Genomic DNA, 18,145 nt, shown 5'->3' with positions numbered 1-18,145 from the left:
TTTTCACCTGGTCCCTCACCAGGTCTCTTTGGTGAGCCGACAGGCTGATGTGGAACTAGTAGTGCTCCCTCAGGAGCCTGCTCTGTACAGCCAAAAGCAACGGGTGCCAAGGCATCCGTTCCTTTGCTGCCTTACTAAACATCTCCCACAGAATTATCATGCCAACTACCAGTTACATTATTTCTTCCACGCCTTACGTGTGTTGGCCGTCTGCGCACAGTACTCTGTGTTCCTGAGGCAATCTCACCTGGTACAGAAGCTGAGGAGAAGGGAAGGCAGCCGCAATAGCCTCAGCCATCGCAAAGTTGACCTGCCTAATTTCTTCTAACTGCCACTTCCAAACTTGCAAGAGACCATTTACAACACGATCCACCTTCGGCCCTCCACAGCACCCCGGACCCGCGTAGAAAGGCAAGTCCGTCTCCTCTTGTGCTCGCCTAGGGAGAACAAAGAATGGGAAAGCAAGTAAGACAATGAGGCTATGAAGAAGATCCTATCCCTGCATCGGTCATTGCATTGGCGTCAAATGCTGAAAGTCTGACCCTCTTTTCTTTACATGCATTACCAATTTCCTTGCTTGAGACCCAGATTTCCTACTGAAAAGGGAAACAATCCTGTACTTGGGAGCACTCCTGACACAAGCCAACATGCACACAGAGCGCTATGTTGGCATGAGAGAACTCACTTTCTGTCAGCCAGTGAAAAATTGTGGTCCTGAAGTACAGCCATGTAGCTGCTGTTCCCTCCAGTAACTGTGAAAGTGCAGCCTCTACGAAGACATGGCCAAACCTCATCTGCCTGCTCACCTGAATGGTGCTTCAGCTACAGCTTTGGTGAACATGGTGACAAATTCTCCAAGCTCCTCCCAGCTCTCAAACATCTGGATTTGGACTTGTTTGGACACCTGCAGATCCACCAAAGCCTGTAAACCACAAATGGAACAGTTACTCTTGTCACATCGAACACCACTCTTGTCTGAAGCAAAAAAGGGTCACAGCTTCTTGTTACAGGATGAGAACAGCCACTCTCTCCCCATTTTGGGAACAGTTAATTTAAGGGACTGAAGGATTCAGGGGTGGCATGCCTCCTGCTGGTTAATACCGGTTTAGTGACGTTCCAGCTGCTGCAGCTCTCCAGCGGCAAGCTGTCATTTCTTGATGTAGCCCATTTCTTGGAACAGTGTTCAAACAAGAGATGATGGCTGCATGCCTGTTTTACAGCTACTTACTTCTTGCACATCCCTTCTGGTTATGCCCAGATTTCTCAGGCTTCCCTCTTCCTCTTCCTGGTTTACACTTGCTGCCGCCTGTGGTGGATTCTTTCTTGACTGACTTCTGAGAAACCCAAGAAGAGCAAAGTAAGGCTGGGAACTCTTTCACAGGTATTCCCCAGTGGTCACTGTGGTGACAGGCTGGAGGGACCTTTGCTTGTGTTTCTGTATAGTAGGGGAATAGTTCTGTGTGGGATCAGCCCTGAGGCTCCAGCCGTTGCTACAAGGAGTTAACGTAAACGCCTATGGCGTTTGTCAAGGCCAGAGACAACACAGAAACTTTTGGAGGGAAAGAAGTTTAACCTGAAATATTCTTCTACTCCAACGACTGCCAATGCGATAATTTTCTGAGGCATCGCCTCCATCATGTAAGTCACGTAGCCCGACAGGGTCGTAAGCTGTCCCGCAGAGCCCTGGGCCACCTGCAAAGAGCAACAGAAAAAAAAGGAGTTAAACCATTCTGAGATGCACATGTCAGTGCATCAACCTACGGCTCTGATTCTGCAGATAGGTCTGCAGATGAAAAATTCTGTTGGCGCTGCTCTTTGGGGGCAAGCAGGCAATACTTGATCTGGTGTAAATTATGGCAGAAAATTTAAAAACCATCACACTCGATCTGACCGTCTTGCCTCTTCAAAACTGTGTGAAAAAATTGTAACTAAGAAAGCAAGCTGGCCAAAACTTTGTATTGTACAACCCGAGTGGTTTTGATCCACCGATGGCTTCCAAAACCAGATTTCTGGTTTACTGAAGCCATGGCTCCATGCCACATCAAAACCTTCCTGCCGTCAAGAGGGATGAACACCACCACTCTTCTAGCAAGGCATGTTCAAGAGCACAAAAGTTATAAGCACTCTTACTTGTTTGTAATTGTAAACCATGCCCATAAAATCCTCCAGCTGAAGCACAGTCAGGACACGTTCTTCTTCTACGCATTCAGTTCCTGCATCCACCTGTTGGGATACGAAAACAGCCAGACCAAGGGTGTGTTTATCATTCACTCAAACCAGTGCTCCCACTCAGAGGCAGGGAGAAGACAAGAGGGGTCTTTATTTGGCCTGCTAAATACAATGACTGATGAGTGTAAATAACGGGGGGGAGGAGGGGGACAAGAACATTGAGATTTTGCTTGCACACCTGAATTTGTCGCCTCCAGCTGATGCTGCACGGAATAGCTTGACTAGCCCACACACAGCAATAATTTTCAGCCTGCAGAGCCCTAAGGACATGCACTCCACCTGCTTTCTGTAAGAGAACTGAAAGCAACGCACAGGTCAGGCCTGCAGAGCAGAGACAGCACCCAACACAAAGGAGGTGCAGGCTGTGAGGACAAGTACCTGGATCTATCACCACGGCAATGCGTTCCTGGCTCTCCCCTGGCTGCTGGGCTTGTGGCATTTGAGCACGGGCATTCCGCTCCCTCCGCTGCCAGGCATCACCGCGGGCTGCCCCACTGCCCTCCGCACTAAGCCTTGCCTTCTTGGCGGCGGGGGCTTCTTCGAGGAACCCGCTGCTGGCCGTGGAGCTGCCAGGCTGGCCTGAGGGCTCGGAGGGAGAACCCGCCAGCAGGCACCTGCAGAGTCTCTTGGCGCCACGGGGGCTGTTTCGGTTGCCATCGAACGCTTGTCCAGATGGCACCTGGGCTACCTGCGGCTCCCTGCTGCCGGGGGCCAGCAGGTGACTACCATCACTCGGGCCAGCTAGCGCCTCCACGTCCCTGCTGCTGGCGTGGGGGGGCTCAGCAGCTGCCATCCAGCTGGCCAACTCACTCATCCTGAGCCTATCAGGCAGAGGGATGAATTCGTCCTCCTCCTCATCCTGCTCCTCCGTGAGCACACCCTCATCCTCCTCCAACAGGTAATCCTCAAAATAGCCGTAGCCGTACTCGTGCTCAAACCCATCACCCCCATCTTCCTCACTGTCCTGCTCGTCGCCCTCACTGTCCTGCTCCTCGCTCTCGCTGGTCTCCTCCACAAGCACTTTGGTCACCATCCCCTCCTCGGGAGAGGCAGCCGGGGGCTGCCCCTGCTCCGGCTCGGGGGCCGGGGGTGGAGGCGAGGGCGCCATTGTTGCCGGCTGTAGCAGGGAGCTTCCGATAACCAGCCCGGCCTCAGACTCCGAGTTGTCCAAGACGACGTCGAAGCAGCGCCACGTGGCCATGGCTGCGCACCCTGCCGCGTCGCCCAGGCAACTGAAGCCCCAACGCTGCGGCGCCCGCCCCTTGAAGAAACCTGGGCCCAGCTCCTATTGGTCCAAACCCGCCGGCATTGTGATGCTCTCGCTCGGACCAATCACAGGCCTCCGCTCGCGCGCTCCATGGAGACCACACACTCGGGGGTGCTGCTCTCCCTTGCACAGTGCAGTAGGCAGGAGGCTTTTAAAATCCCCTTTTTTAATAGAGAAGTGTTAAAGACAAATAACCTCGTGGCTTTTTTGCTTTTTTTTGCGGGACAGCAGAATCTTGACCTTTTTTCCACTGATTTCCAATGTGACTTCCAATGAGAAGATAACTACTTGCAGTTTAGGGTAGCAGTAGAAAGTATTCAACACGGGGCATACCTGTCTATATTCAAGACAGCATGTTACAAAGCAGAGTTTATTATTCAAAATTGTTTATGAAATAGAAGGAATTATCAATACTATAAACGGTGTCCAATTCACGTTCTGATGATGTTCACCGCCTTTCTTCTGCAAACTCCAGCCGTTCAACAATTTCATCCAACCTTCTTCTGCTACAATAAAGTCTTGAACTTGGATCTTGAACTTAACGTGGACCTTGAACTTAACTTGGATCTTGAACTTAACCCGGACCTTGAACTTCAGACTTGAACTTGGAACAATAACTTAATTATCTAAGCGTTTCTTCCCAGAACAAAACGGAATGCCTAAACCAGTCAAACTGTAAGAGCCTCCTTCCCTGGGGCTATGGATTGTAATTCGAATAGAGAGAAGGGTTGCGGGAAGTGGTCTGCTGATCTCTTTGTCGGGAGAGGTCCTGTCTAACTGCCTGGAAGGTCCTGCCAGCGCCACTGCGCGAAGGGATGTTGACCAGCAGGCTTTCCCGCTCCGGCTCCGAGGTTAGGTTGTAGGCCTAAAATCAACAACAAGGAACAACAGTGTCATCCATTTGGATACATTGCTCCACAAAAAATAACCAAAGCTAGGCACCTGTGACTGCTCTACCCTTTCACAACATAATTTTTCACCTGGTCCCTCACCAGGTCTCTTTGGTGAGCCGACAGGCTGATGTGGAACTAGTAGTGCTCCCTCAGGAGCCTGCTCTGTACAGCCAAAAGCAACGGGTGCCAAGGCATCCGTTCCTTTGCTGCCTTACTAAACATCTCCCACAGAATTATCATGCCAACTACCAGTTACATTATTTCTTCCACGCCTTACGTGTGTTGGCCGTCTGCGCACAGTACTCTGTGTTCCTGAGGCAATCTCACCTGGTACAGAAGCTGAGGAGAAGGGAAGGCAGCCGCAATAGCCTCAGCCATCGCAAAGTTGACCTGCCTAATTTCTTCTAACTGCCACTTCCAAACTTGCAAGAGACCATTTACAACACGATCCACCTTCGGCCCTCCACAGCACCCCGGACCCGCGTAGAAAGGCAAGTCCGTCTCCTCTTGTGCTCGCCTAGGGAGAACAAAGAATGGGAAAGCAAGTAAGACAATGAGGCTATGAAGAAGATCCTATCCCTGCATCGGTCATTGCATTGGCGTCAAATGCTGAAAGTCTGACCCTCTTTTCTTTACATGCATTACCAATTTCCTTGCTTGAGACCCAGATTTCCTACTGAAAAGGGAAACAATCCTGTACTTGGGAGCACTCCTGACACAAGCCAACATGCACACAGAGCGCTATGTTGGCATGAGAGAACTCACTTTCTGTCAGCCAGTGAAAAATTGTGGTCCTGAAGTACAGCCATGTAGCTGCTGTTCCCTCCAGTAACTGTGAAAGTGCAGCCTCTACGAAGACATGGCCAAACCTCATCTGCCTGCTCACCTGAATGGTGCTTCAGCTACAGCTTTGGTGAACATGGTGACAAATTCTCCAAGCTCCTCCCAGCTCTCAAACATCTGGATTTGGACTTGTTTGGACACCTGCAGATCCACCAAAGCCTGTAAACCACAAATGGAACAGTTACTCTTGTCACATCGAACACCACTCTTGTCTGAAGCAAAAAAGGGTCACAGCTTCTTGTTACAGGATGAGAACAGCCACTCTCTCCCCATTTTGGGAACAGTTAATTTAAGGGACTGAAGGATTCAGGGGTGGCATGCCTCCTGCTGGTTAATACCGGTTTAGTGACGTTCCAGCTGCTGCAGCTCTCCAGCGGCAAGCTGTCATTTCTTGATGTAGCCCATTTCTTGGAACAGTGTTCAAACAAGAGATGATGGCTGCATGCCTGTTTTACAGCTACTTACTTCTTGCACATCCCTTCTGGTTATGCCCAGATTTCTCAGGCTTCCCTCTTCCTCTTCCTGGTTTACACTTGCTGCCGCCTGTGGTGGATTCTTTCTTGACTGACTTCTGAGAAACCCAAGAAGAGCAAAGTAAGGCTGGGAACTCTTTCACAGGTATTCCCCAGTGGTCACTGTGGTGACAGGCTGGAGGGACCTTTGCTTGTGTTTCTGTATAGTAGGGGAATAGTTCTGTGTGGGATCAGCCCTGAGGCTCCAGCCGTTGCTACAAGGAGTTAACGTAAACGCCTATGGCGTTTGTCAAGGCCAGAGACAACACAGAAACTTTTGGAGGGAAAGAAGTTTAACCTGAAATATTCTTCTACTCCAACGACTGCCAATGCGATAATTTTCTGAGGCATCGCCTCCATCATGTAAGTCACGTAGCCCGACAGGGTCGTAAGCTGTCCCGCAGAGCCCTGGGCCACCTGCAAAGAGCAACAGAAAAAAAAGGAGTTAAACCATTCTGAGATGCACATGTCAGTGCATCAACCTACGGCTCTGATTCTGCAGATAGGTCTGCAGATGAAAAATTCTGTTGGCGCTGCTCTTTGGGGGCAAGCAGGCAATACTTGATCTGGTGTAAATTATGGCAGAAAATTTAAAAACCATCACACTCGATCTGACCGTCTTGCCTCTTCAAAACTGTGTGAAAAAATTGTAACTAAGAAAGCAAGCTGGCCAAAACTTTGTATTGTACAACCCGAGTGGTTTTGATCCACCGATGGCTTCCAAAACCAGATTTCTGGTTTACTGAAGCCATGGCTCCATGCCACATCAAAACCTTCCTGCCGTCAAGAGGGATGAACACCACCACTCTTCTAGCAAGGCATGTTCAAGAGCACAAAAGTTATAAGCACTCTTACTTGTTTGTAATTGTAAACCATGCCCATAAAATCCTCCAGCTGAAGCACAGTCAGGACACGTTCTTCTTCTACGCATTCAGTTCCTGCATCCACCTGTTGGGATACGAAAACAGCCAGACCAAGGGTGTGTTTATCATTCACTCAAACCAGTGCTCCCACTCAGAGGCAGGGAGAAGACAAGAGGGGTCTTTATTTGGCCTGCTAAATACAATGACTGATGAGTGTAAATAACGGGGGGGAGGAGGGGGACAAGAACATTGAGATTTTGCTTGCACACCTGAATTTGTCGCCTCCAGCTGATGCTGCACGGAATAGCTTGACTAGCCCACACACAGCAATAATTTTCAGCCTGCAGAGCCCTAAGGACATGCACTCCACCTGCTTTCTGTAAGAGAACTGAAAGCAACGCACCGGTCAGGCCTGCAGAGCAGAGACAGCACCCAACACAAAGGAGGTGCAGGCTGTGAGGACAAGTACCTGGATCTATCTCCACGGCAATGCGTTCCTGGCTCTCCCCTGGCTGCTGGGCTTGTGGCATTTGAGCACGGGCATTCCGCTCCCTCCGCTGCCAGGCATCACCGCGGGCTGCCCCACTGCCCTCCGCACTAAGCCTTGCCTTCTTGGCGGCGGGGGCTTCTTCGAGGAACCCGCTGCTGGCCGTGGAGCTGCCAGGCTGGCCTGAGGGCTCGGAGGGAGAACCCGCCAGCAGGCACCTGCAGAGTCTCTTGGCGCCACGGGGGCTGTTTCGGTTGCCATCGAACGCTTGTCCAGATGGCACCTGGGCTACCTGCGGCTCCCTGCTGCCGGGGGCCAGCAGGTGACTACCATCACTCGGGCCAGCTAGCGCCTCCACGTCCCTGCTGCTGGCGTGGGGGGGCTCAGCAGCTGCCATCCAGCTGGCCAACTCACTCATCCTGAGCCTATCAGGCAGAGGGATGAATTCGTCCTCCTCCTCATCCTGCTCCTCCGTGAGCACACCCTCATCCTCCTCCAACAGGTAATCCTCAAAATAGCCGTAGCCGTACTCGTGCTCAAACCCATCACCCCCATCTTCCTCACTGTCCTGCTCGTCGCCCTCACTGTCCTGCTCCTCGCTCTCGCTGGTCTCCTCCACAAGCACTTTGGTCACCATCCCCTCCTCGGGAGAGGCAGCCGGGGGCTGCCCCTGCTCCGGCTCGGGGGCCGGGGGTGGAGGCGAGGGCGCCATTGTTGCCGGCTGTAGCAGGGAGCTTCCGATAACCAGCCCGGCCTCAGACTCCGAGTTGTCCAAGACGACGTCGAAGCAGCGCCACGTGGCCATGGCTGCGCACCCTGCCGCGTCGCCCAGGCAACTGAAGCCCCAACGCTGCGGCGCCCGCCCCTTGAAGAAACCTGGGCCCAGCTCCTATTGGTCCAAACCCGCCGGCATTGTGATGCTCTCGCTCGGACCAATCACAGGCCTCCGCTCGCGCGCTCCATGGAGACCACACACTCGGGGGTGCTGCTCTCCCTTGCACAGTGCAGTAGGCAGGAGGCTTTTAAAATCCCCTTTTTTAATAGAGAAGTGTTAAAGACAAATAACCTCGTGGCTTTTTTGCTTTTTTTTGCGGGACAGCAGAATCTTGACCTTTTTTCCACTGATTTCCAATGTGACTTCCAATGAGAAGATAACTACTTGCAGTTTAGGGTAGCAGTAGAAAGTATTCAACACGGGGCATACCTGTCTATATTCAAGACAGCATGTTACAAAGCAGAGTTTATTATTCAAAATTGTTTATGAAATAGAAGGAATTATCAATACTATAAACGGTGTCCAATTCACGTTCTGATGATGTTCACCGCCTTTCTTCTGCAAACTCCAGCCGTTCAACAATTTCATCCAACCTTCTTCTGCTACAATAAAGTCTTGAACTTGGATCTTGAACTTAACGTGGACCTTGAACTTAACTTGGATCTTGAACTTAACCCGGACCTTGAACTTCAGACTTGAACTTGGAACAATAACTTAATTATCTAAGCGTTTCTTCCCAGAACAAAACGGAATGCCTAAACCAGTCAAACTGTAAGAGCCTCCTTCCCTGGGGCTATGGATTGTAATTCGAATAGAGAGAAGGGTTGCGGGAAGTGGTCTGCTGATCGCTTTGTCGGGAGAGGTCCGGTCTAACTGCCTGGAAGGTCCTGCCAGCGCCACTGCGCGAAGGGATGTTGACCAGCAGGCTTTCCCGCTCCGGCTCCGAGGTTAGGTTGTAGGCCTAAAATCAACAACAAGGAACAACAGTGTCATCCATTTGGATACATTGCTCCACAAAAAATAACCAAAGCTAGGCACCTGTGACTGCTCTACCCTTTCACAACATAATTTTTCACCTGGTCCCTCACCAGGTCTCTTTGGTGAGCCGACAGGCTGATGTGGAACTAGTAGTGCTCCCTCAGGAGCCTGCTCTGTACAGCCAAAAGCAACGGGTGCCAAGGCATCCGTTCCTTTGCTGCCTTACTAAACATCTCCCACAGAATTATCATGCCAACTACCAGTTACATTATTTCTTCCACGCCTTACGTGTGTTGGCCGTCTGCGCACAGTACTCTGTGTTCCTGAGGCAATCTCACCTGGTACAGAAGCTGAGGAGAAGGGAAGGCAGCCGCAATAGCCTCAGCCATCGCAAAGTTGACCTGCCTAATTTCTTCTAACTGCCACTTCCAAACTTGCAAGAGACCATTTACAACACGATCCACCTTCGGCCCTCCACAGCACCCCGGACCCGCGTAGAAAGGCAAGTCCGTCTCCTCTTGTGCTCGCCTAGGGAGAACAAAGAATGGGAAAGCAAGTAAGACAATGAGGCTATGAAGAAGATCCTATCCCTGCATCGGTCATTGCATTGGCGTCAAATGCTGAAAGTCTGACCCTCTTTTCTTTACATGCATTACCAATTTCCTTGCTTGAGACCCAGATTTCCTACTGAAAAGGGAAACAATCCTGTACTTGGGAGCACTCCTGACACAAGCCAACATGCACACAGAGCGCTATGTTGGCATGAGAGAACTCACTTTCTGTCAGCCAGTGAAAAATTGTGGTCCTGAAGTACAGCCATGTAGCTGCTGTTCCCTCCAGTAACTGTGAAAGTGCAGCCTCTACGAAGACATGGCCAAACCTCATCTGCCTGCTCACCTGAATGGTGCTTCAGCTACAGCTTTGGTGAACATGGTGACAAATTCTCCAAGCTCCTCCCAGCTCTCAAACATCTGGATTTGGACTTGTTTGGACACCTGCAGATCCACCAAAGCCTGTAAACCACAAATGGAACAGTTACTCTTGTCACATCGAACACCACTCTTGTCTGAAGCAAAAAAGGGTCACAGCTTCTTGTTACAGGATGAGAACAGCCACTCTCTCCCCATTTTGGGAACAGTTAATTTAAGGGACTGAAGGATTCAGGGGTGGCATGCCTCCTGCTGGTTAATACCGGTTTAGTGACGTTCCAGCTGCTGCAGCTCTCCAGCGGCAAGCTGTCATTTCTTGATGTAGCCCATTTCTTGGAACAGTGTTCAAACAAGAGATGATGGCTGCATGCCTGTTTTACAGCTACTTACTTCTTGCACATCCCTTCTGGTTATGCCCAGATTTCTCAGGCTTCCCTCTTCCTCTTCCTGGTTTACACTTGCTGCCGCCTGTGGTGGATTCTTTCTTGACTGACTTCTGAGAAACCCAAGGAGAGCAAAGTAAGGCTGGGAACTCTTTCACAGGTATTCCCCAGTGGTCACTGTGGTGACAGGCTGGAGGGGCCTTTGCTTGTGTTTCTGTATAGTAGGGGAATAGTTCTGTGTGGGATCAGCCCTGAGGCTCCAGCCGTTGCTACAAGGAGTTAACGTAAACGCCTATGGCGTTTGTCAAGGCCAGAGACAACACAGAAACTTTTGGAGGGAAAGAAGTTTAACCTGAAATATTCTTCTACTCCAACGACTGCCAATGCGATAATTTTCTGAGGCATCGCCTCCATCATGTAAGTCACGTAGCCCGACAGGGTCGTAAGCTGTCCCGCAGAGCCCTGGGCCACCTGCAAAGAGCAACAGAAAAAAAAGGAGTTAAACCATTCTGAGATGCACATGTCAGTGCATCAACCTACGGCTCTGATTCTGCAGATAGGTCTGCAGATGAAAAATTCTGTTGGCGCTGCTCTTTGGGGGCAAGCAGGCAATACTTGATCTGGTGTAAATTATGGCAGAAAATTTAAAAACCATCACACTCGATCTGACCGTGTTGCCTCTTCAAAACTGTGTGAAAAATTCCCAGCGTTCCCGCCGAAGGATCTGGCCAACCAGAAGGCCCCGCTCTCGGCCCGCCTCCCGGCGGAAGGAATGGGCCGGCCACTGCGCTCTGCGACCTGCCAGCGGAAGGGGAAGTGCTGCGGCGGGAGGCAAAATGGCGGCGCTGCCCCGGTTGTGTGAGTGCGGTGGTATCCTTTGTTTCACCCCTTCGCGGGGTGAGCAGGGGTCCGGCTGGGGCGGAGGCAGCCAGTCGGAAGGGGTGTCCTGGGGAGGTTACTGCTGGTAGCTCGGGATCGGGGCCTTGACTTTTACCTCAGGTGGGGGCTGGGCGGGGGCCCGAGCGCTACCCTTGCGCGGGGCCTTCGTGCGGGATGGGGCCTCGGTAGGGGCCGGGGTGCCGCGGGCCAGGTCTCTGGATCCCCCTTGCACTGGAGAACCCCCAGGGATGAGGCCCGCACCGCGTCTCGGCGCTGCCGCTGGATCGCGCTCGCAGCGGAAAATTCAGCCTGGGGCAAGCAGGGTTAATGTGCGCGCCATGGAGACCACACACCCGGCGGTGCTGCTCTCCCTTGCACAGTGCAGGAGGCAGGAGGCTGTTAAAATCCACTTTTTTAACCTAGAAGTGCTAAAGACAAATAACCTCGTGGCTTTTGCTTTTTTTTTTTTTTTTTTTTTTTTGCAAAATCTTGACGGTTTTTCTACTGATTTCCAATGTGACTTCAGTCAAGTTACAAGCTCTCTGTCTCAATTTGCTCTAGACAGCAGCTTTTCCCCATGTCTTTTGCTTTGAGGTTCATTTTTTTGCTTGCAGACTTCTTTCGTGCAGCACAAACTGTAACCCTGGAATCAACCTGTTGAAGGTTTGTTTTGACAAAAGGGAATTGGACTATAATTTTGTACAATTTGTGTATATGAAACTAACTATCGTCCATCTTTTCCTACTGTATTTTTTCAAGTCTCAGAGCCTTTCTTTTACTTAATGGGTAAGCTCTTGAAGTTAATGTTTCCTTGTAGAGCAATTATCCTTTTTGCAGCAGTATTTCTAGCTCTCTTGAGTTCATCTCTGGCAATTTTAACTGGTATTAAATTAATCCAGTGGTTTATTCAGGTTAAGGAAACATGAAAGTGATGATAGCCACTGTTGCATACTAACCTGCTGCTTAGGGGCGAAATAGAGGGAGGCGGAAAAATTGGATTTGCCTACTAACTTCTTTTGCATGAAAGGAGGTACTGAAGAGACTTACTTATTTTTTTAAGAAGAGCTAATTATATCTCAGTCATTTTTAACAGAAGTTCATGAGAGGCTCAGATTTATTGATAAGAAAACCAGTGTTTTCTGTCACTGTCTTTTGTATAAGGAAGGAGTTTGTGGTGTGGATATTTATGTTCCAGAGAAAATCAGTGTCTGTAACAACTGATGTTTTTTTTTTCTTCCTTGACTTGTCCTGATTGTAACTCAAGAATTTGCAGAAAATGCTTTTATTAGTATGTTCAGGATAGCAATTACATATATATAATCATACAATGGTTTGGGTTGGAAGGGACCCTAAAGATCGCCCAGTTCCCCCCCTGCCCTGGGCAGGGACACCTTCCACTAGCCCAGGGTGCTCCAGGCCCCGTCCAGCCTGGCCTTGGACACTTCCAGGGATGGGGCACCCACAGCTTTTCTGGGCAGCCTGTTCTAGTGCCTCACCCCTCTCATGGTGAAGACTCTCTTTCTGGTATCTAACCTACATCTCCCCCCTTTCAGTTTAAAGCCATTCCCCCTTGTCCTATCACTACATGCCCTTGTAACAAGTCCCCCGCCAGCTTTCTTGTTGGCCCCTTTGGGTACTGGAAGGCTGTCCTAAGGTCTCCCCAGATCCTTCTCTTCTCCAGGCTGAACAACCCCAACTCTCTCAGCCTGTCTTCCTAGGAGGGGTGCTCCAGCCCTCTGAGCATCTTTGCAGCCTCCTCTGAACTTGCTCCAACAGGTCCATGTCCTCCCTATGTTGGGGGCCCCAGAGCTGAACGCAGTACTGCACAGGGGGGCTCTCACAAGAGCAGAGCAGGGAAGGAGGATCACCTGCTTGCCTTACTGGCCATGCTTCCTTTTATGCAGACCAGGATTTGGTTGGTTTGCTGGGCTGCAAACACACATTGCTGGGTCATGCTGAACTTCTCATCAACCAACACCCTCAAATCTTTTTCAGGACTGCTCTCAATCCATTCTCTGCCCAGCTTGTAAATGTGCTTGGGATTGCCCCAGCCAACATGCAGGACCTTGCACTTGGCCTTGTTGCACTTCATGAGGTTTGCAGGGGCCCACCTTTTAAGCCTGCCAGGGTCCCTCTGGATGGCAAGCCTTCCTTTGAGCGTGTCAGCTGCACCACAGCTTCGTGTCATGGGCAGGCATGCTAGGGGTGCACTCAATCCCAGTGCCCATGTTGCCGACACGGACGTTAAACAGCACTGGTCCAAACAGTGACCTCCGCGTGGACATTGAGCTGTTGACTGCAACTCTCGGGTACGACTGTCCAGCCTATTCCTTATCCACCAAGTGGGCAACCCATCAAATCCATGTCTCTCCCGTTAAGAGACAAAGATGTCATGCGGGCCAGCGTCAGAAGATTTGCACAAATTCATTAGTTGCTCTTACTTTGTCCGCCAGTGCTGTAACCCCTGTCATAGAGGGCCACCACATCTGTCAGGCACGATTTGCCCTGAGAGAATCCATGTGTTCTGTCATCAGTCATCATCTTATTTTCCATGTGCCTTAGCATAGTTTCCAGGAGGATCTGCTCCATGATCTTGCCAGGCACAGAGGTAAGGCTGACCAGCCTGTAGTTCCTCAGCTCTTCCTTCTTCCCTCTTTAAAAATGAGGGTTATGTTTCCCCTTTTCCTGTCAGTGAGAACTTCACTGGACTGCCACGTCTCCTCAAGCACGATGGACAGTGGCTTAGCCACTTCATCCGTTCCCTCTGGACCCATGGATGCATCTCATTAGGTCTCATGGACTTGTGCACCTTCAGATTCCTTAGATGGTCTTGAACCTGATCTTTTACAGTGGGTGGTTCTGTATTCTCCCCGTCCCTGCTTTTGCCTTCTGTGACTTGGGCTGTGGGGCTGCAGCATTTGCCTGTGAAGACTGAGGCAAAAAAGTCATTGAGTACCTCGGCCTTCTCCGTGTCCTGGGTAACCAGGTTTCCCATTTCCTTCCAGAGAGGGCCTGCATTTTCCCATCTCCCTTTTATCACTGATGTACCTATAGAAGCTTTTCTTGTTGCCCTTGATATACTTGGCCAAATTTAATTATTTTGGGGCTTTAGCTTTCCTAACCTGAACCCTGGCTGATGGGGCAGTTTCTTTGTATTCCTCCCAGGCTACCTGTGCATGCTTCCACCCTCTGTAGGCTTCCTTTTTATGTTTGTCCAGGAGCTTGTTGTTCATCCATGCAGGCCTGCTGGTGGTTTTGCCTGATTTTCTCTTTGTTGGGATGCATTGCTCCTGAGCTTGGAGGAGGTGATCCTTGAATATTAACCAGCTTTCTTGGGCACCTCTTCCCCCCAGGACTTGGTACTCTTCCAAGCAGATCCCTGAAGAGGCCAAAGTCTGCCCTCCTGAAGTTGAGGGTAGCAAGCTGGCTGTGCACCCTCCTTGCTGTCCTAAGGATCTTGAACTCGACCATTTCATGGTCACTTCAGCTTGAGCTTCACATTCGCCACCAGCCCCTCCTTGTTGGTGAGAACAAGGTACAGTATAGCACCTCTCCTCATTGGCTCCTCTGTCACTTGGAGAAGGAAGTTACCATCAACGCATTCTGGGAACCTCCATGAGGACCAGAGCTTGTGAACATGCAGCAGCTTCTGTCTGTAGAGGGCCCCATCCATGCAGTCTTCCTGGTCAGGTGGCCTCTAGCAGACCACGGCTATAATGTCACCTGTCCCTGCCCTCCCTTTAATCCTGACCCATAAGCTCAAGGTCAATTACTCACCCATCTCCAGGTGGAGCTCCATGCACTCCAGCTGGTCCCTGAGGCAGAGGGCAACACTCCCTCCTCGTCTCCCCGCCTGTCCTTCCTGAAGAGCCTGTACCCTTCTGTTCCAACAGTCTACTCCTAGGAGCCATCCCACCACATCTCTGTGATGCCAGTAAGATCACAGCCCCGCAGGTGTGCACAGGTCTAACTCCTCTTGTTTATTCCCCAAGCTACATGCATTTGCATAGAGGCATTTAAGTTGGGTCCCTGAGGAATCTTGACTTCCTGGCTGGAATTCCTTTGTGCTGCTCTTCAGGTGCTTTCCTGCTGACTTACCATCCCTCTCCAGGCTCTGGGCATCTCTTGCTGGCATTGGCATCAAACTGGTAGGAGCGGGAGAGACTGAAGTTCCTCTCCCCAGAAACTTTAGTCTAAAGCCCTTTTCACTAGCTTGGCAAGACTACGACCAAAGATGTGCTTCCCCTTCTCTGTCAAATGGACCCCATCAGCCCCCAGTAGAGCACTCGAAGCGAGTCCCGTGGTCCAAGTGGCTGAACCCCTAGCTCTAGCACCACTCCTACAACCATTTGTTGGTTCACCGCATTTGACTGGCCCTTGCAAACCCCTTCCCTTTGATCGGGAGGACTGACCAAAAAACTACCTACCCAGAGTCCCTTACCACTACTCCCAGGGCTCTGTAATCCTTGACACTCCTCACACTGCTCCTGGCTGTATCACTAGTGCCCACTTGAATACGTGCTTATATATTGTCTTGAATTGGAGTCTTCTCATTTGTTAGATTTCAAAATATTACTAAGTAAATGCCAATCAGTCAAAGGGGAAACTGAAACAGAGATCACAACTTGTCTTTTTTCAAAGCAATATAAGGCCAGTCCACAGCAACCAGTAACATCTGTATGTCCTTTGACAAGGCCTTGCTGAAACATGAATTTGTGCATATCCTTTAACGTCGTTGCCGAGTGTTTTATTCCTCCCTGGGCAGTAACTGTACTTGAGATGTGGCCTCCTTGCTGGGGACTTAGGCCATGGTGGTCCAATTATGGTTTGTCTTAGAAGTACTTCTCCTCCCCCCGTCCCTGGGCTTTCTGTTGCCTTTAATTTTAAAGCCTGTCTTAACTGTTAGCCTTTAAACCTGAAAAAAGAATAGTTTTTTTCAGCTGATGTTTTTTTTCCTCCTCCAAATCTAGTTTTAACTACTCCCCAGACAAGCCTGGTTGTTGTCAGATGTGCTTCTAAGAAAACTGGAAGCAGCTACAAAAATTTAGGTGGTCGCAGCCCTGGCAAGCGCTATGGATTTAAAAAAGTAGACGGTAGGTCTGAGCGTCTGCTGAGTCTTATTTGTATTTCATTGGGTTCTTCACAGTTTCTCCCCGGGTACTGGTGTCAGTTGTTATTTCAGGAGGAGGTGGCCAGGGCAGCTTCCAAGAGAATGGAAAGGGAAGGTTCAGTGAAACCTGGTGATCAAGGGTAGCCGCCGGCAGGAGGGCAGGGTGAGTCAGCCTCCCTCCCAGATGGGCCTGCGAGCAGCCAGCTGAAATTGCCTGCAGAAAACCTCCTTTGATTCTAACTTTGCCTCTCTGGAGCGCCTGGGAGGAGGGTACACTGTGGGACACGTAATAACTTAAGTGCACTTTCCCCCCATGCTGTGGTGAAAAGCTGGGCATTTTAGGTGTTTACAAAGGGGAGAATTATGAGGCTGAGCAGAAGCCAAAGTACAGATTCTTGCAGCTGAGTGCTTAATAATTATTAGCTTTGCTGATGAAAACATATCCATGTGAAAGGTAATAAAACAAATGCCTTCAGCAACCAGAAAATGCCTTGTACCCTAGAAGTAATCTTTTCAAAGCCTAAGATTGCTTTTTGCCATTGTATATCAATTGCCTTTCATTTCTCCCCAAGAGCATTTCTGTTTATATGCTTTTCGCATTTGAAGTAATTATTTCTTAGAAAATTCCCACAGAAAGCTGGGGTTTGGAACCATTTGTGTTCTGCCAGGGCTTCAGGGAGCTCCATTTCTCTGCAGTCTGACTCTGTCACTCTGTTGCAGGTGCATTTGTGCATGCAGGCAACATTCTGGCTACGCAGCGGTTGATACGCTGGCATCCAGGGGCTCATGTAAGTTGTTTTGTATCTCTTCATTCATTCTCAGAAACAGCAGCCCACAACAGAGTGCTGTCCTCAGTGCCTCCTCTCTTTCAAGCTTGTTCTTAATGCTCTTTCTTATATTCTATGCCAACCTGAAGCTGGGTTTCATTGCCTGGTATTTCTTGGTCACAGAGCCTGCTCACACCTGTGCCCATGTGACTCGGGAAAGGTCTGAAAGTTCTGGAAATCCCAAAACACTTCTGTAACCTAACTGTGTGCTTGTGCTTCAGGGTAGAATCGGTATCTCCTCCCTTGTAACGAGCACTTTTGCATATGGATTGCTGGAAGCAAGTAGTGTGGTTTTATTTTGAAATACAAAGCAACAGATGCTGTTGAAGGCAGGATATCAAACAAGGCAGACCAATGATCAGATCTGCTTTAGAGGTGGACCTCCAGCCTTCCCTTTCTAACAGTCCTCATCCTCTTCCAGGTGGGGATGGGCCGTAACAAGACGCTGTATGCCCTGGAGGATGGGATTGTGCGATACACCAAAGAGGTCTATGTACCTCTGCCCCGCAGCAGTGAGAGCAGGGAAGTGATCTGTTGTCTACCCAAAGGAGCGGTTCTTTATAAAACCTTTATCAATGTTATCCCTGTCACAGAAGTAGGAAGCTTTAAACTCGTCACCATGCTCTGAGCCTCCTATGTCACATAGGGAGGGATGGGAAGGAGCGACTGGGACAGACCACCACAGCTGGACTGGCATGAGAGGACAATATTATTCTAGCTCTGAAGATACCAGTGTAGGACTTCTTTTTCTTGCTCCTAAAGCACATGTGGTCAGTGTTCAGGCACTGGGATTACCTGCCAGCATTTGTAAGAGTGATTAATAAATGCTGTGGGGCTGCTGAAGGTCTTGGCTGTTCACAGAATGTGTTACTTCTGATCATTTAATATCTGGAGCTGCCTTCCTTTGGAAAGCCTGTCCCATTGCGCCACCGGATGAGTTCTCTCTACACTCACTCCTCTGTCAGTACCCGTCCCTAATAATCTCTTCTATTTTTAACTCACTCTTAGACATTACTGTTATATTTGTACCTTCATTCAGAATACTGCAGAACAGATCCTTTTTCACTGGCACCTCACTCTGCATCCCAGGAAATATTTTTTTTTCCTTCTAACTCACCTCAATGATTAACTCCAATAGCTGAAAGCATTGCATTTACTAGCCACGTGAAG

At 49.9% G+C, this 18,145-nt stretch overlaps 2 protein-coding genes across 3 annotated transcripts; one reads left to right on the top strand and one right to left on the bottom strand.

The window, feature by feature from the left end:
• Positions 1-4,646: 4,646 nt before the first annotated feature.
• On the bottom strand, positions 4,647-7,899 carry LOC308056687 (crossover junction endonuclease EME1-like; the record flags this gene model as incomplete). The annotated part of the gene is made up of 7 exons (XM_080372420.1): positions 4,647-4,701; positions 4,817-4,906; positions 5,276-5,385; positions 6,048-6,161; positions 6,600-6,677; positions 6,892-6,984; positions 7,849-7,899. 7 exons carry the CDS (start codon positions 7,897-7,899, stop codon positions 4,647-4,649), a joined length of 591 nt encoding a protein of 196 aa, XP_080228546.1.
• Positions 7,900-10,926: 3,027 nt separating this feature from the next.
• MRPL27 (mitochondrial ribosomal protein L27) lies at positions 10,927-17,818 on the top strand. Of its 2 annotated transcripts, none has more exons than XM_080387540.1 (4): positions 10,927-11,017; positions 16,009-16,131; positions 16,869-16,936; positions 17,397-17,818. In XM_080387540.1, exons 1-4 carry the CDS (start codon positions 10,996-10,998, stop codon positions 17,601-17,603), a joined length of 420 nt encoding a protein of 139 aa, XP_080243666.1. In that variant the 5' UTR covers positions 10,927-10,995; the 3' UTR covers positions 17,604-17,818. The 2 variants fall into 2 exon arrangements, with proteins under 2 accessions (XP_080243666.1, XP_080243665.1); XM_080387539.1 differs by having other exon boundaries at positions 10,981-11,056.
• Positions 17,819-18,145: the final 327 nt, after the last annotated feature.

Source organism: Falco punctatus, assembly GCF_963210335.1.
Source record: "Falco punctatus genome assembly, chromosome: 1".
In the NCBI taxonomy this organism is placed as follows: domain Eukaryota; kingdom Metazoa; phylum Chordata; class Aves; order Falconiformes; family Falconidae; genus Falco; species Falco punctatus.
Note: the sequence above shows the minus strand (reverse complement) of the source record. Positions and strands in the feature narration are given on the sequence as shown.

Coding starts and splice junctions, on each gene's coding strand:
- MRPL27 (XM_080387539.1), top strand. CDS start 10,996: ATGGCGGCGCTGCCCCGGTTGTGTGAGTGCGGTGGTATCCTTTGTTTC. Junction 11,057..16,008: donor TTGTTTCACCCCTTCGCGGG/GTGAGCAGGGGT, acceptor CTCCAAATCTAG/TTTTAACTACTCCCCAGACA. Junction 16,132..16,868: donor TGGATTTAAAAAAGTAGACG/GTAGGTCTGAGC, acceptor ACTCTGTTGCAG/GTGCATTTGTGCATGCAGGC.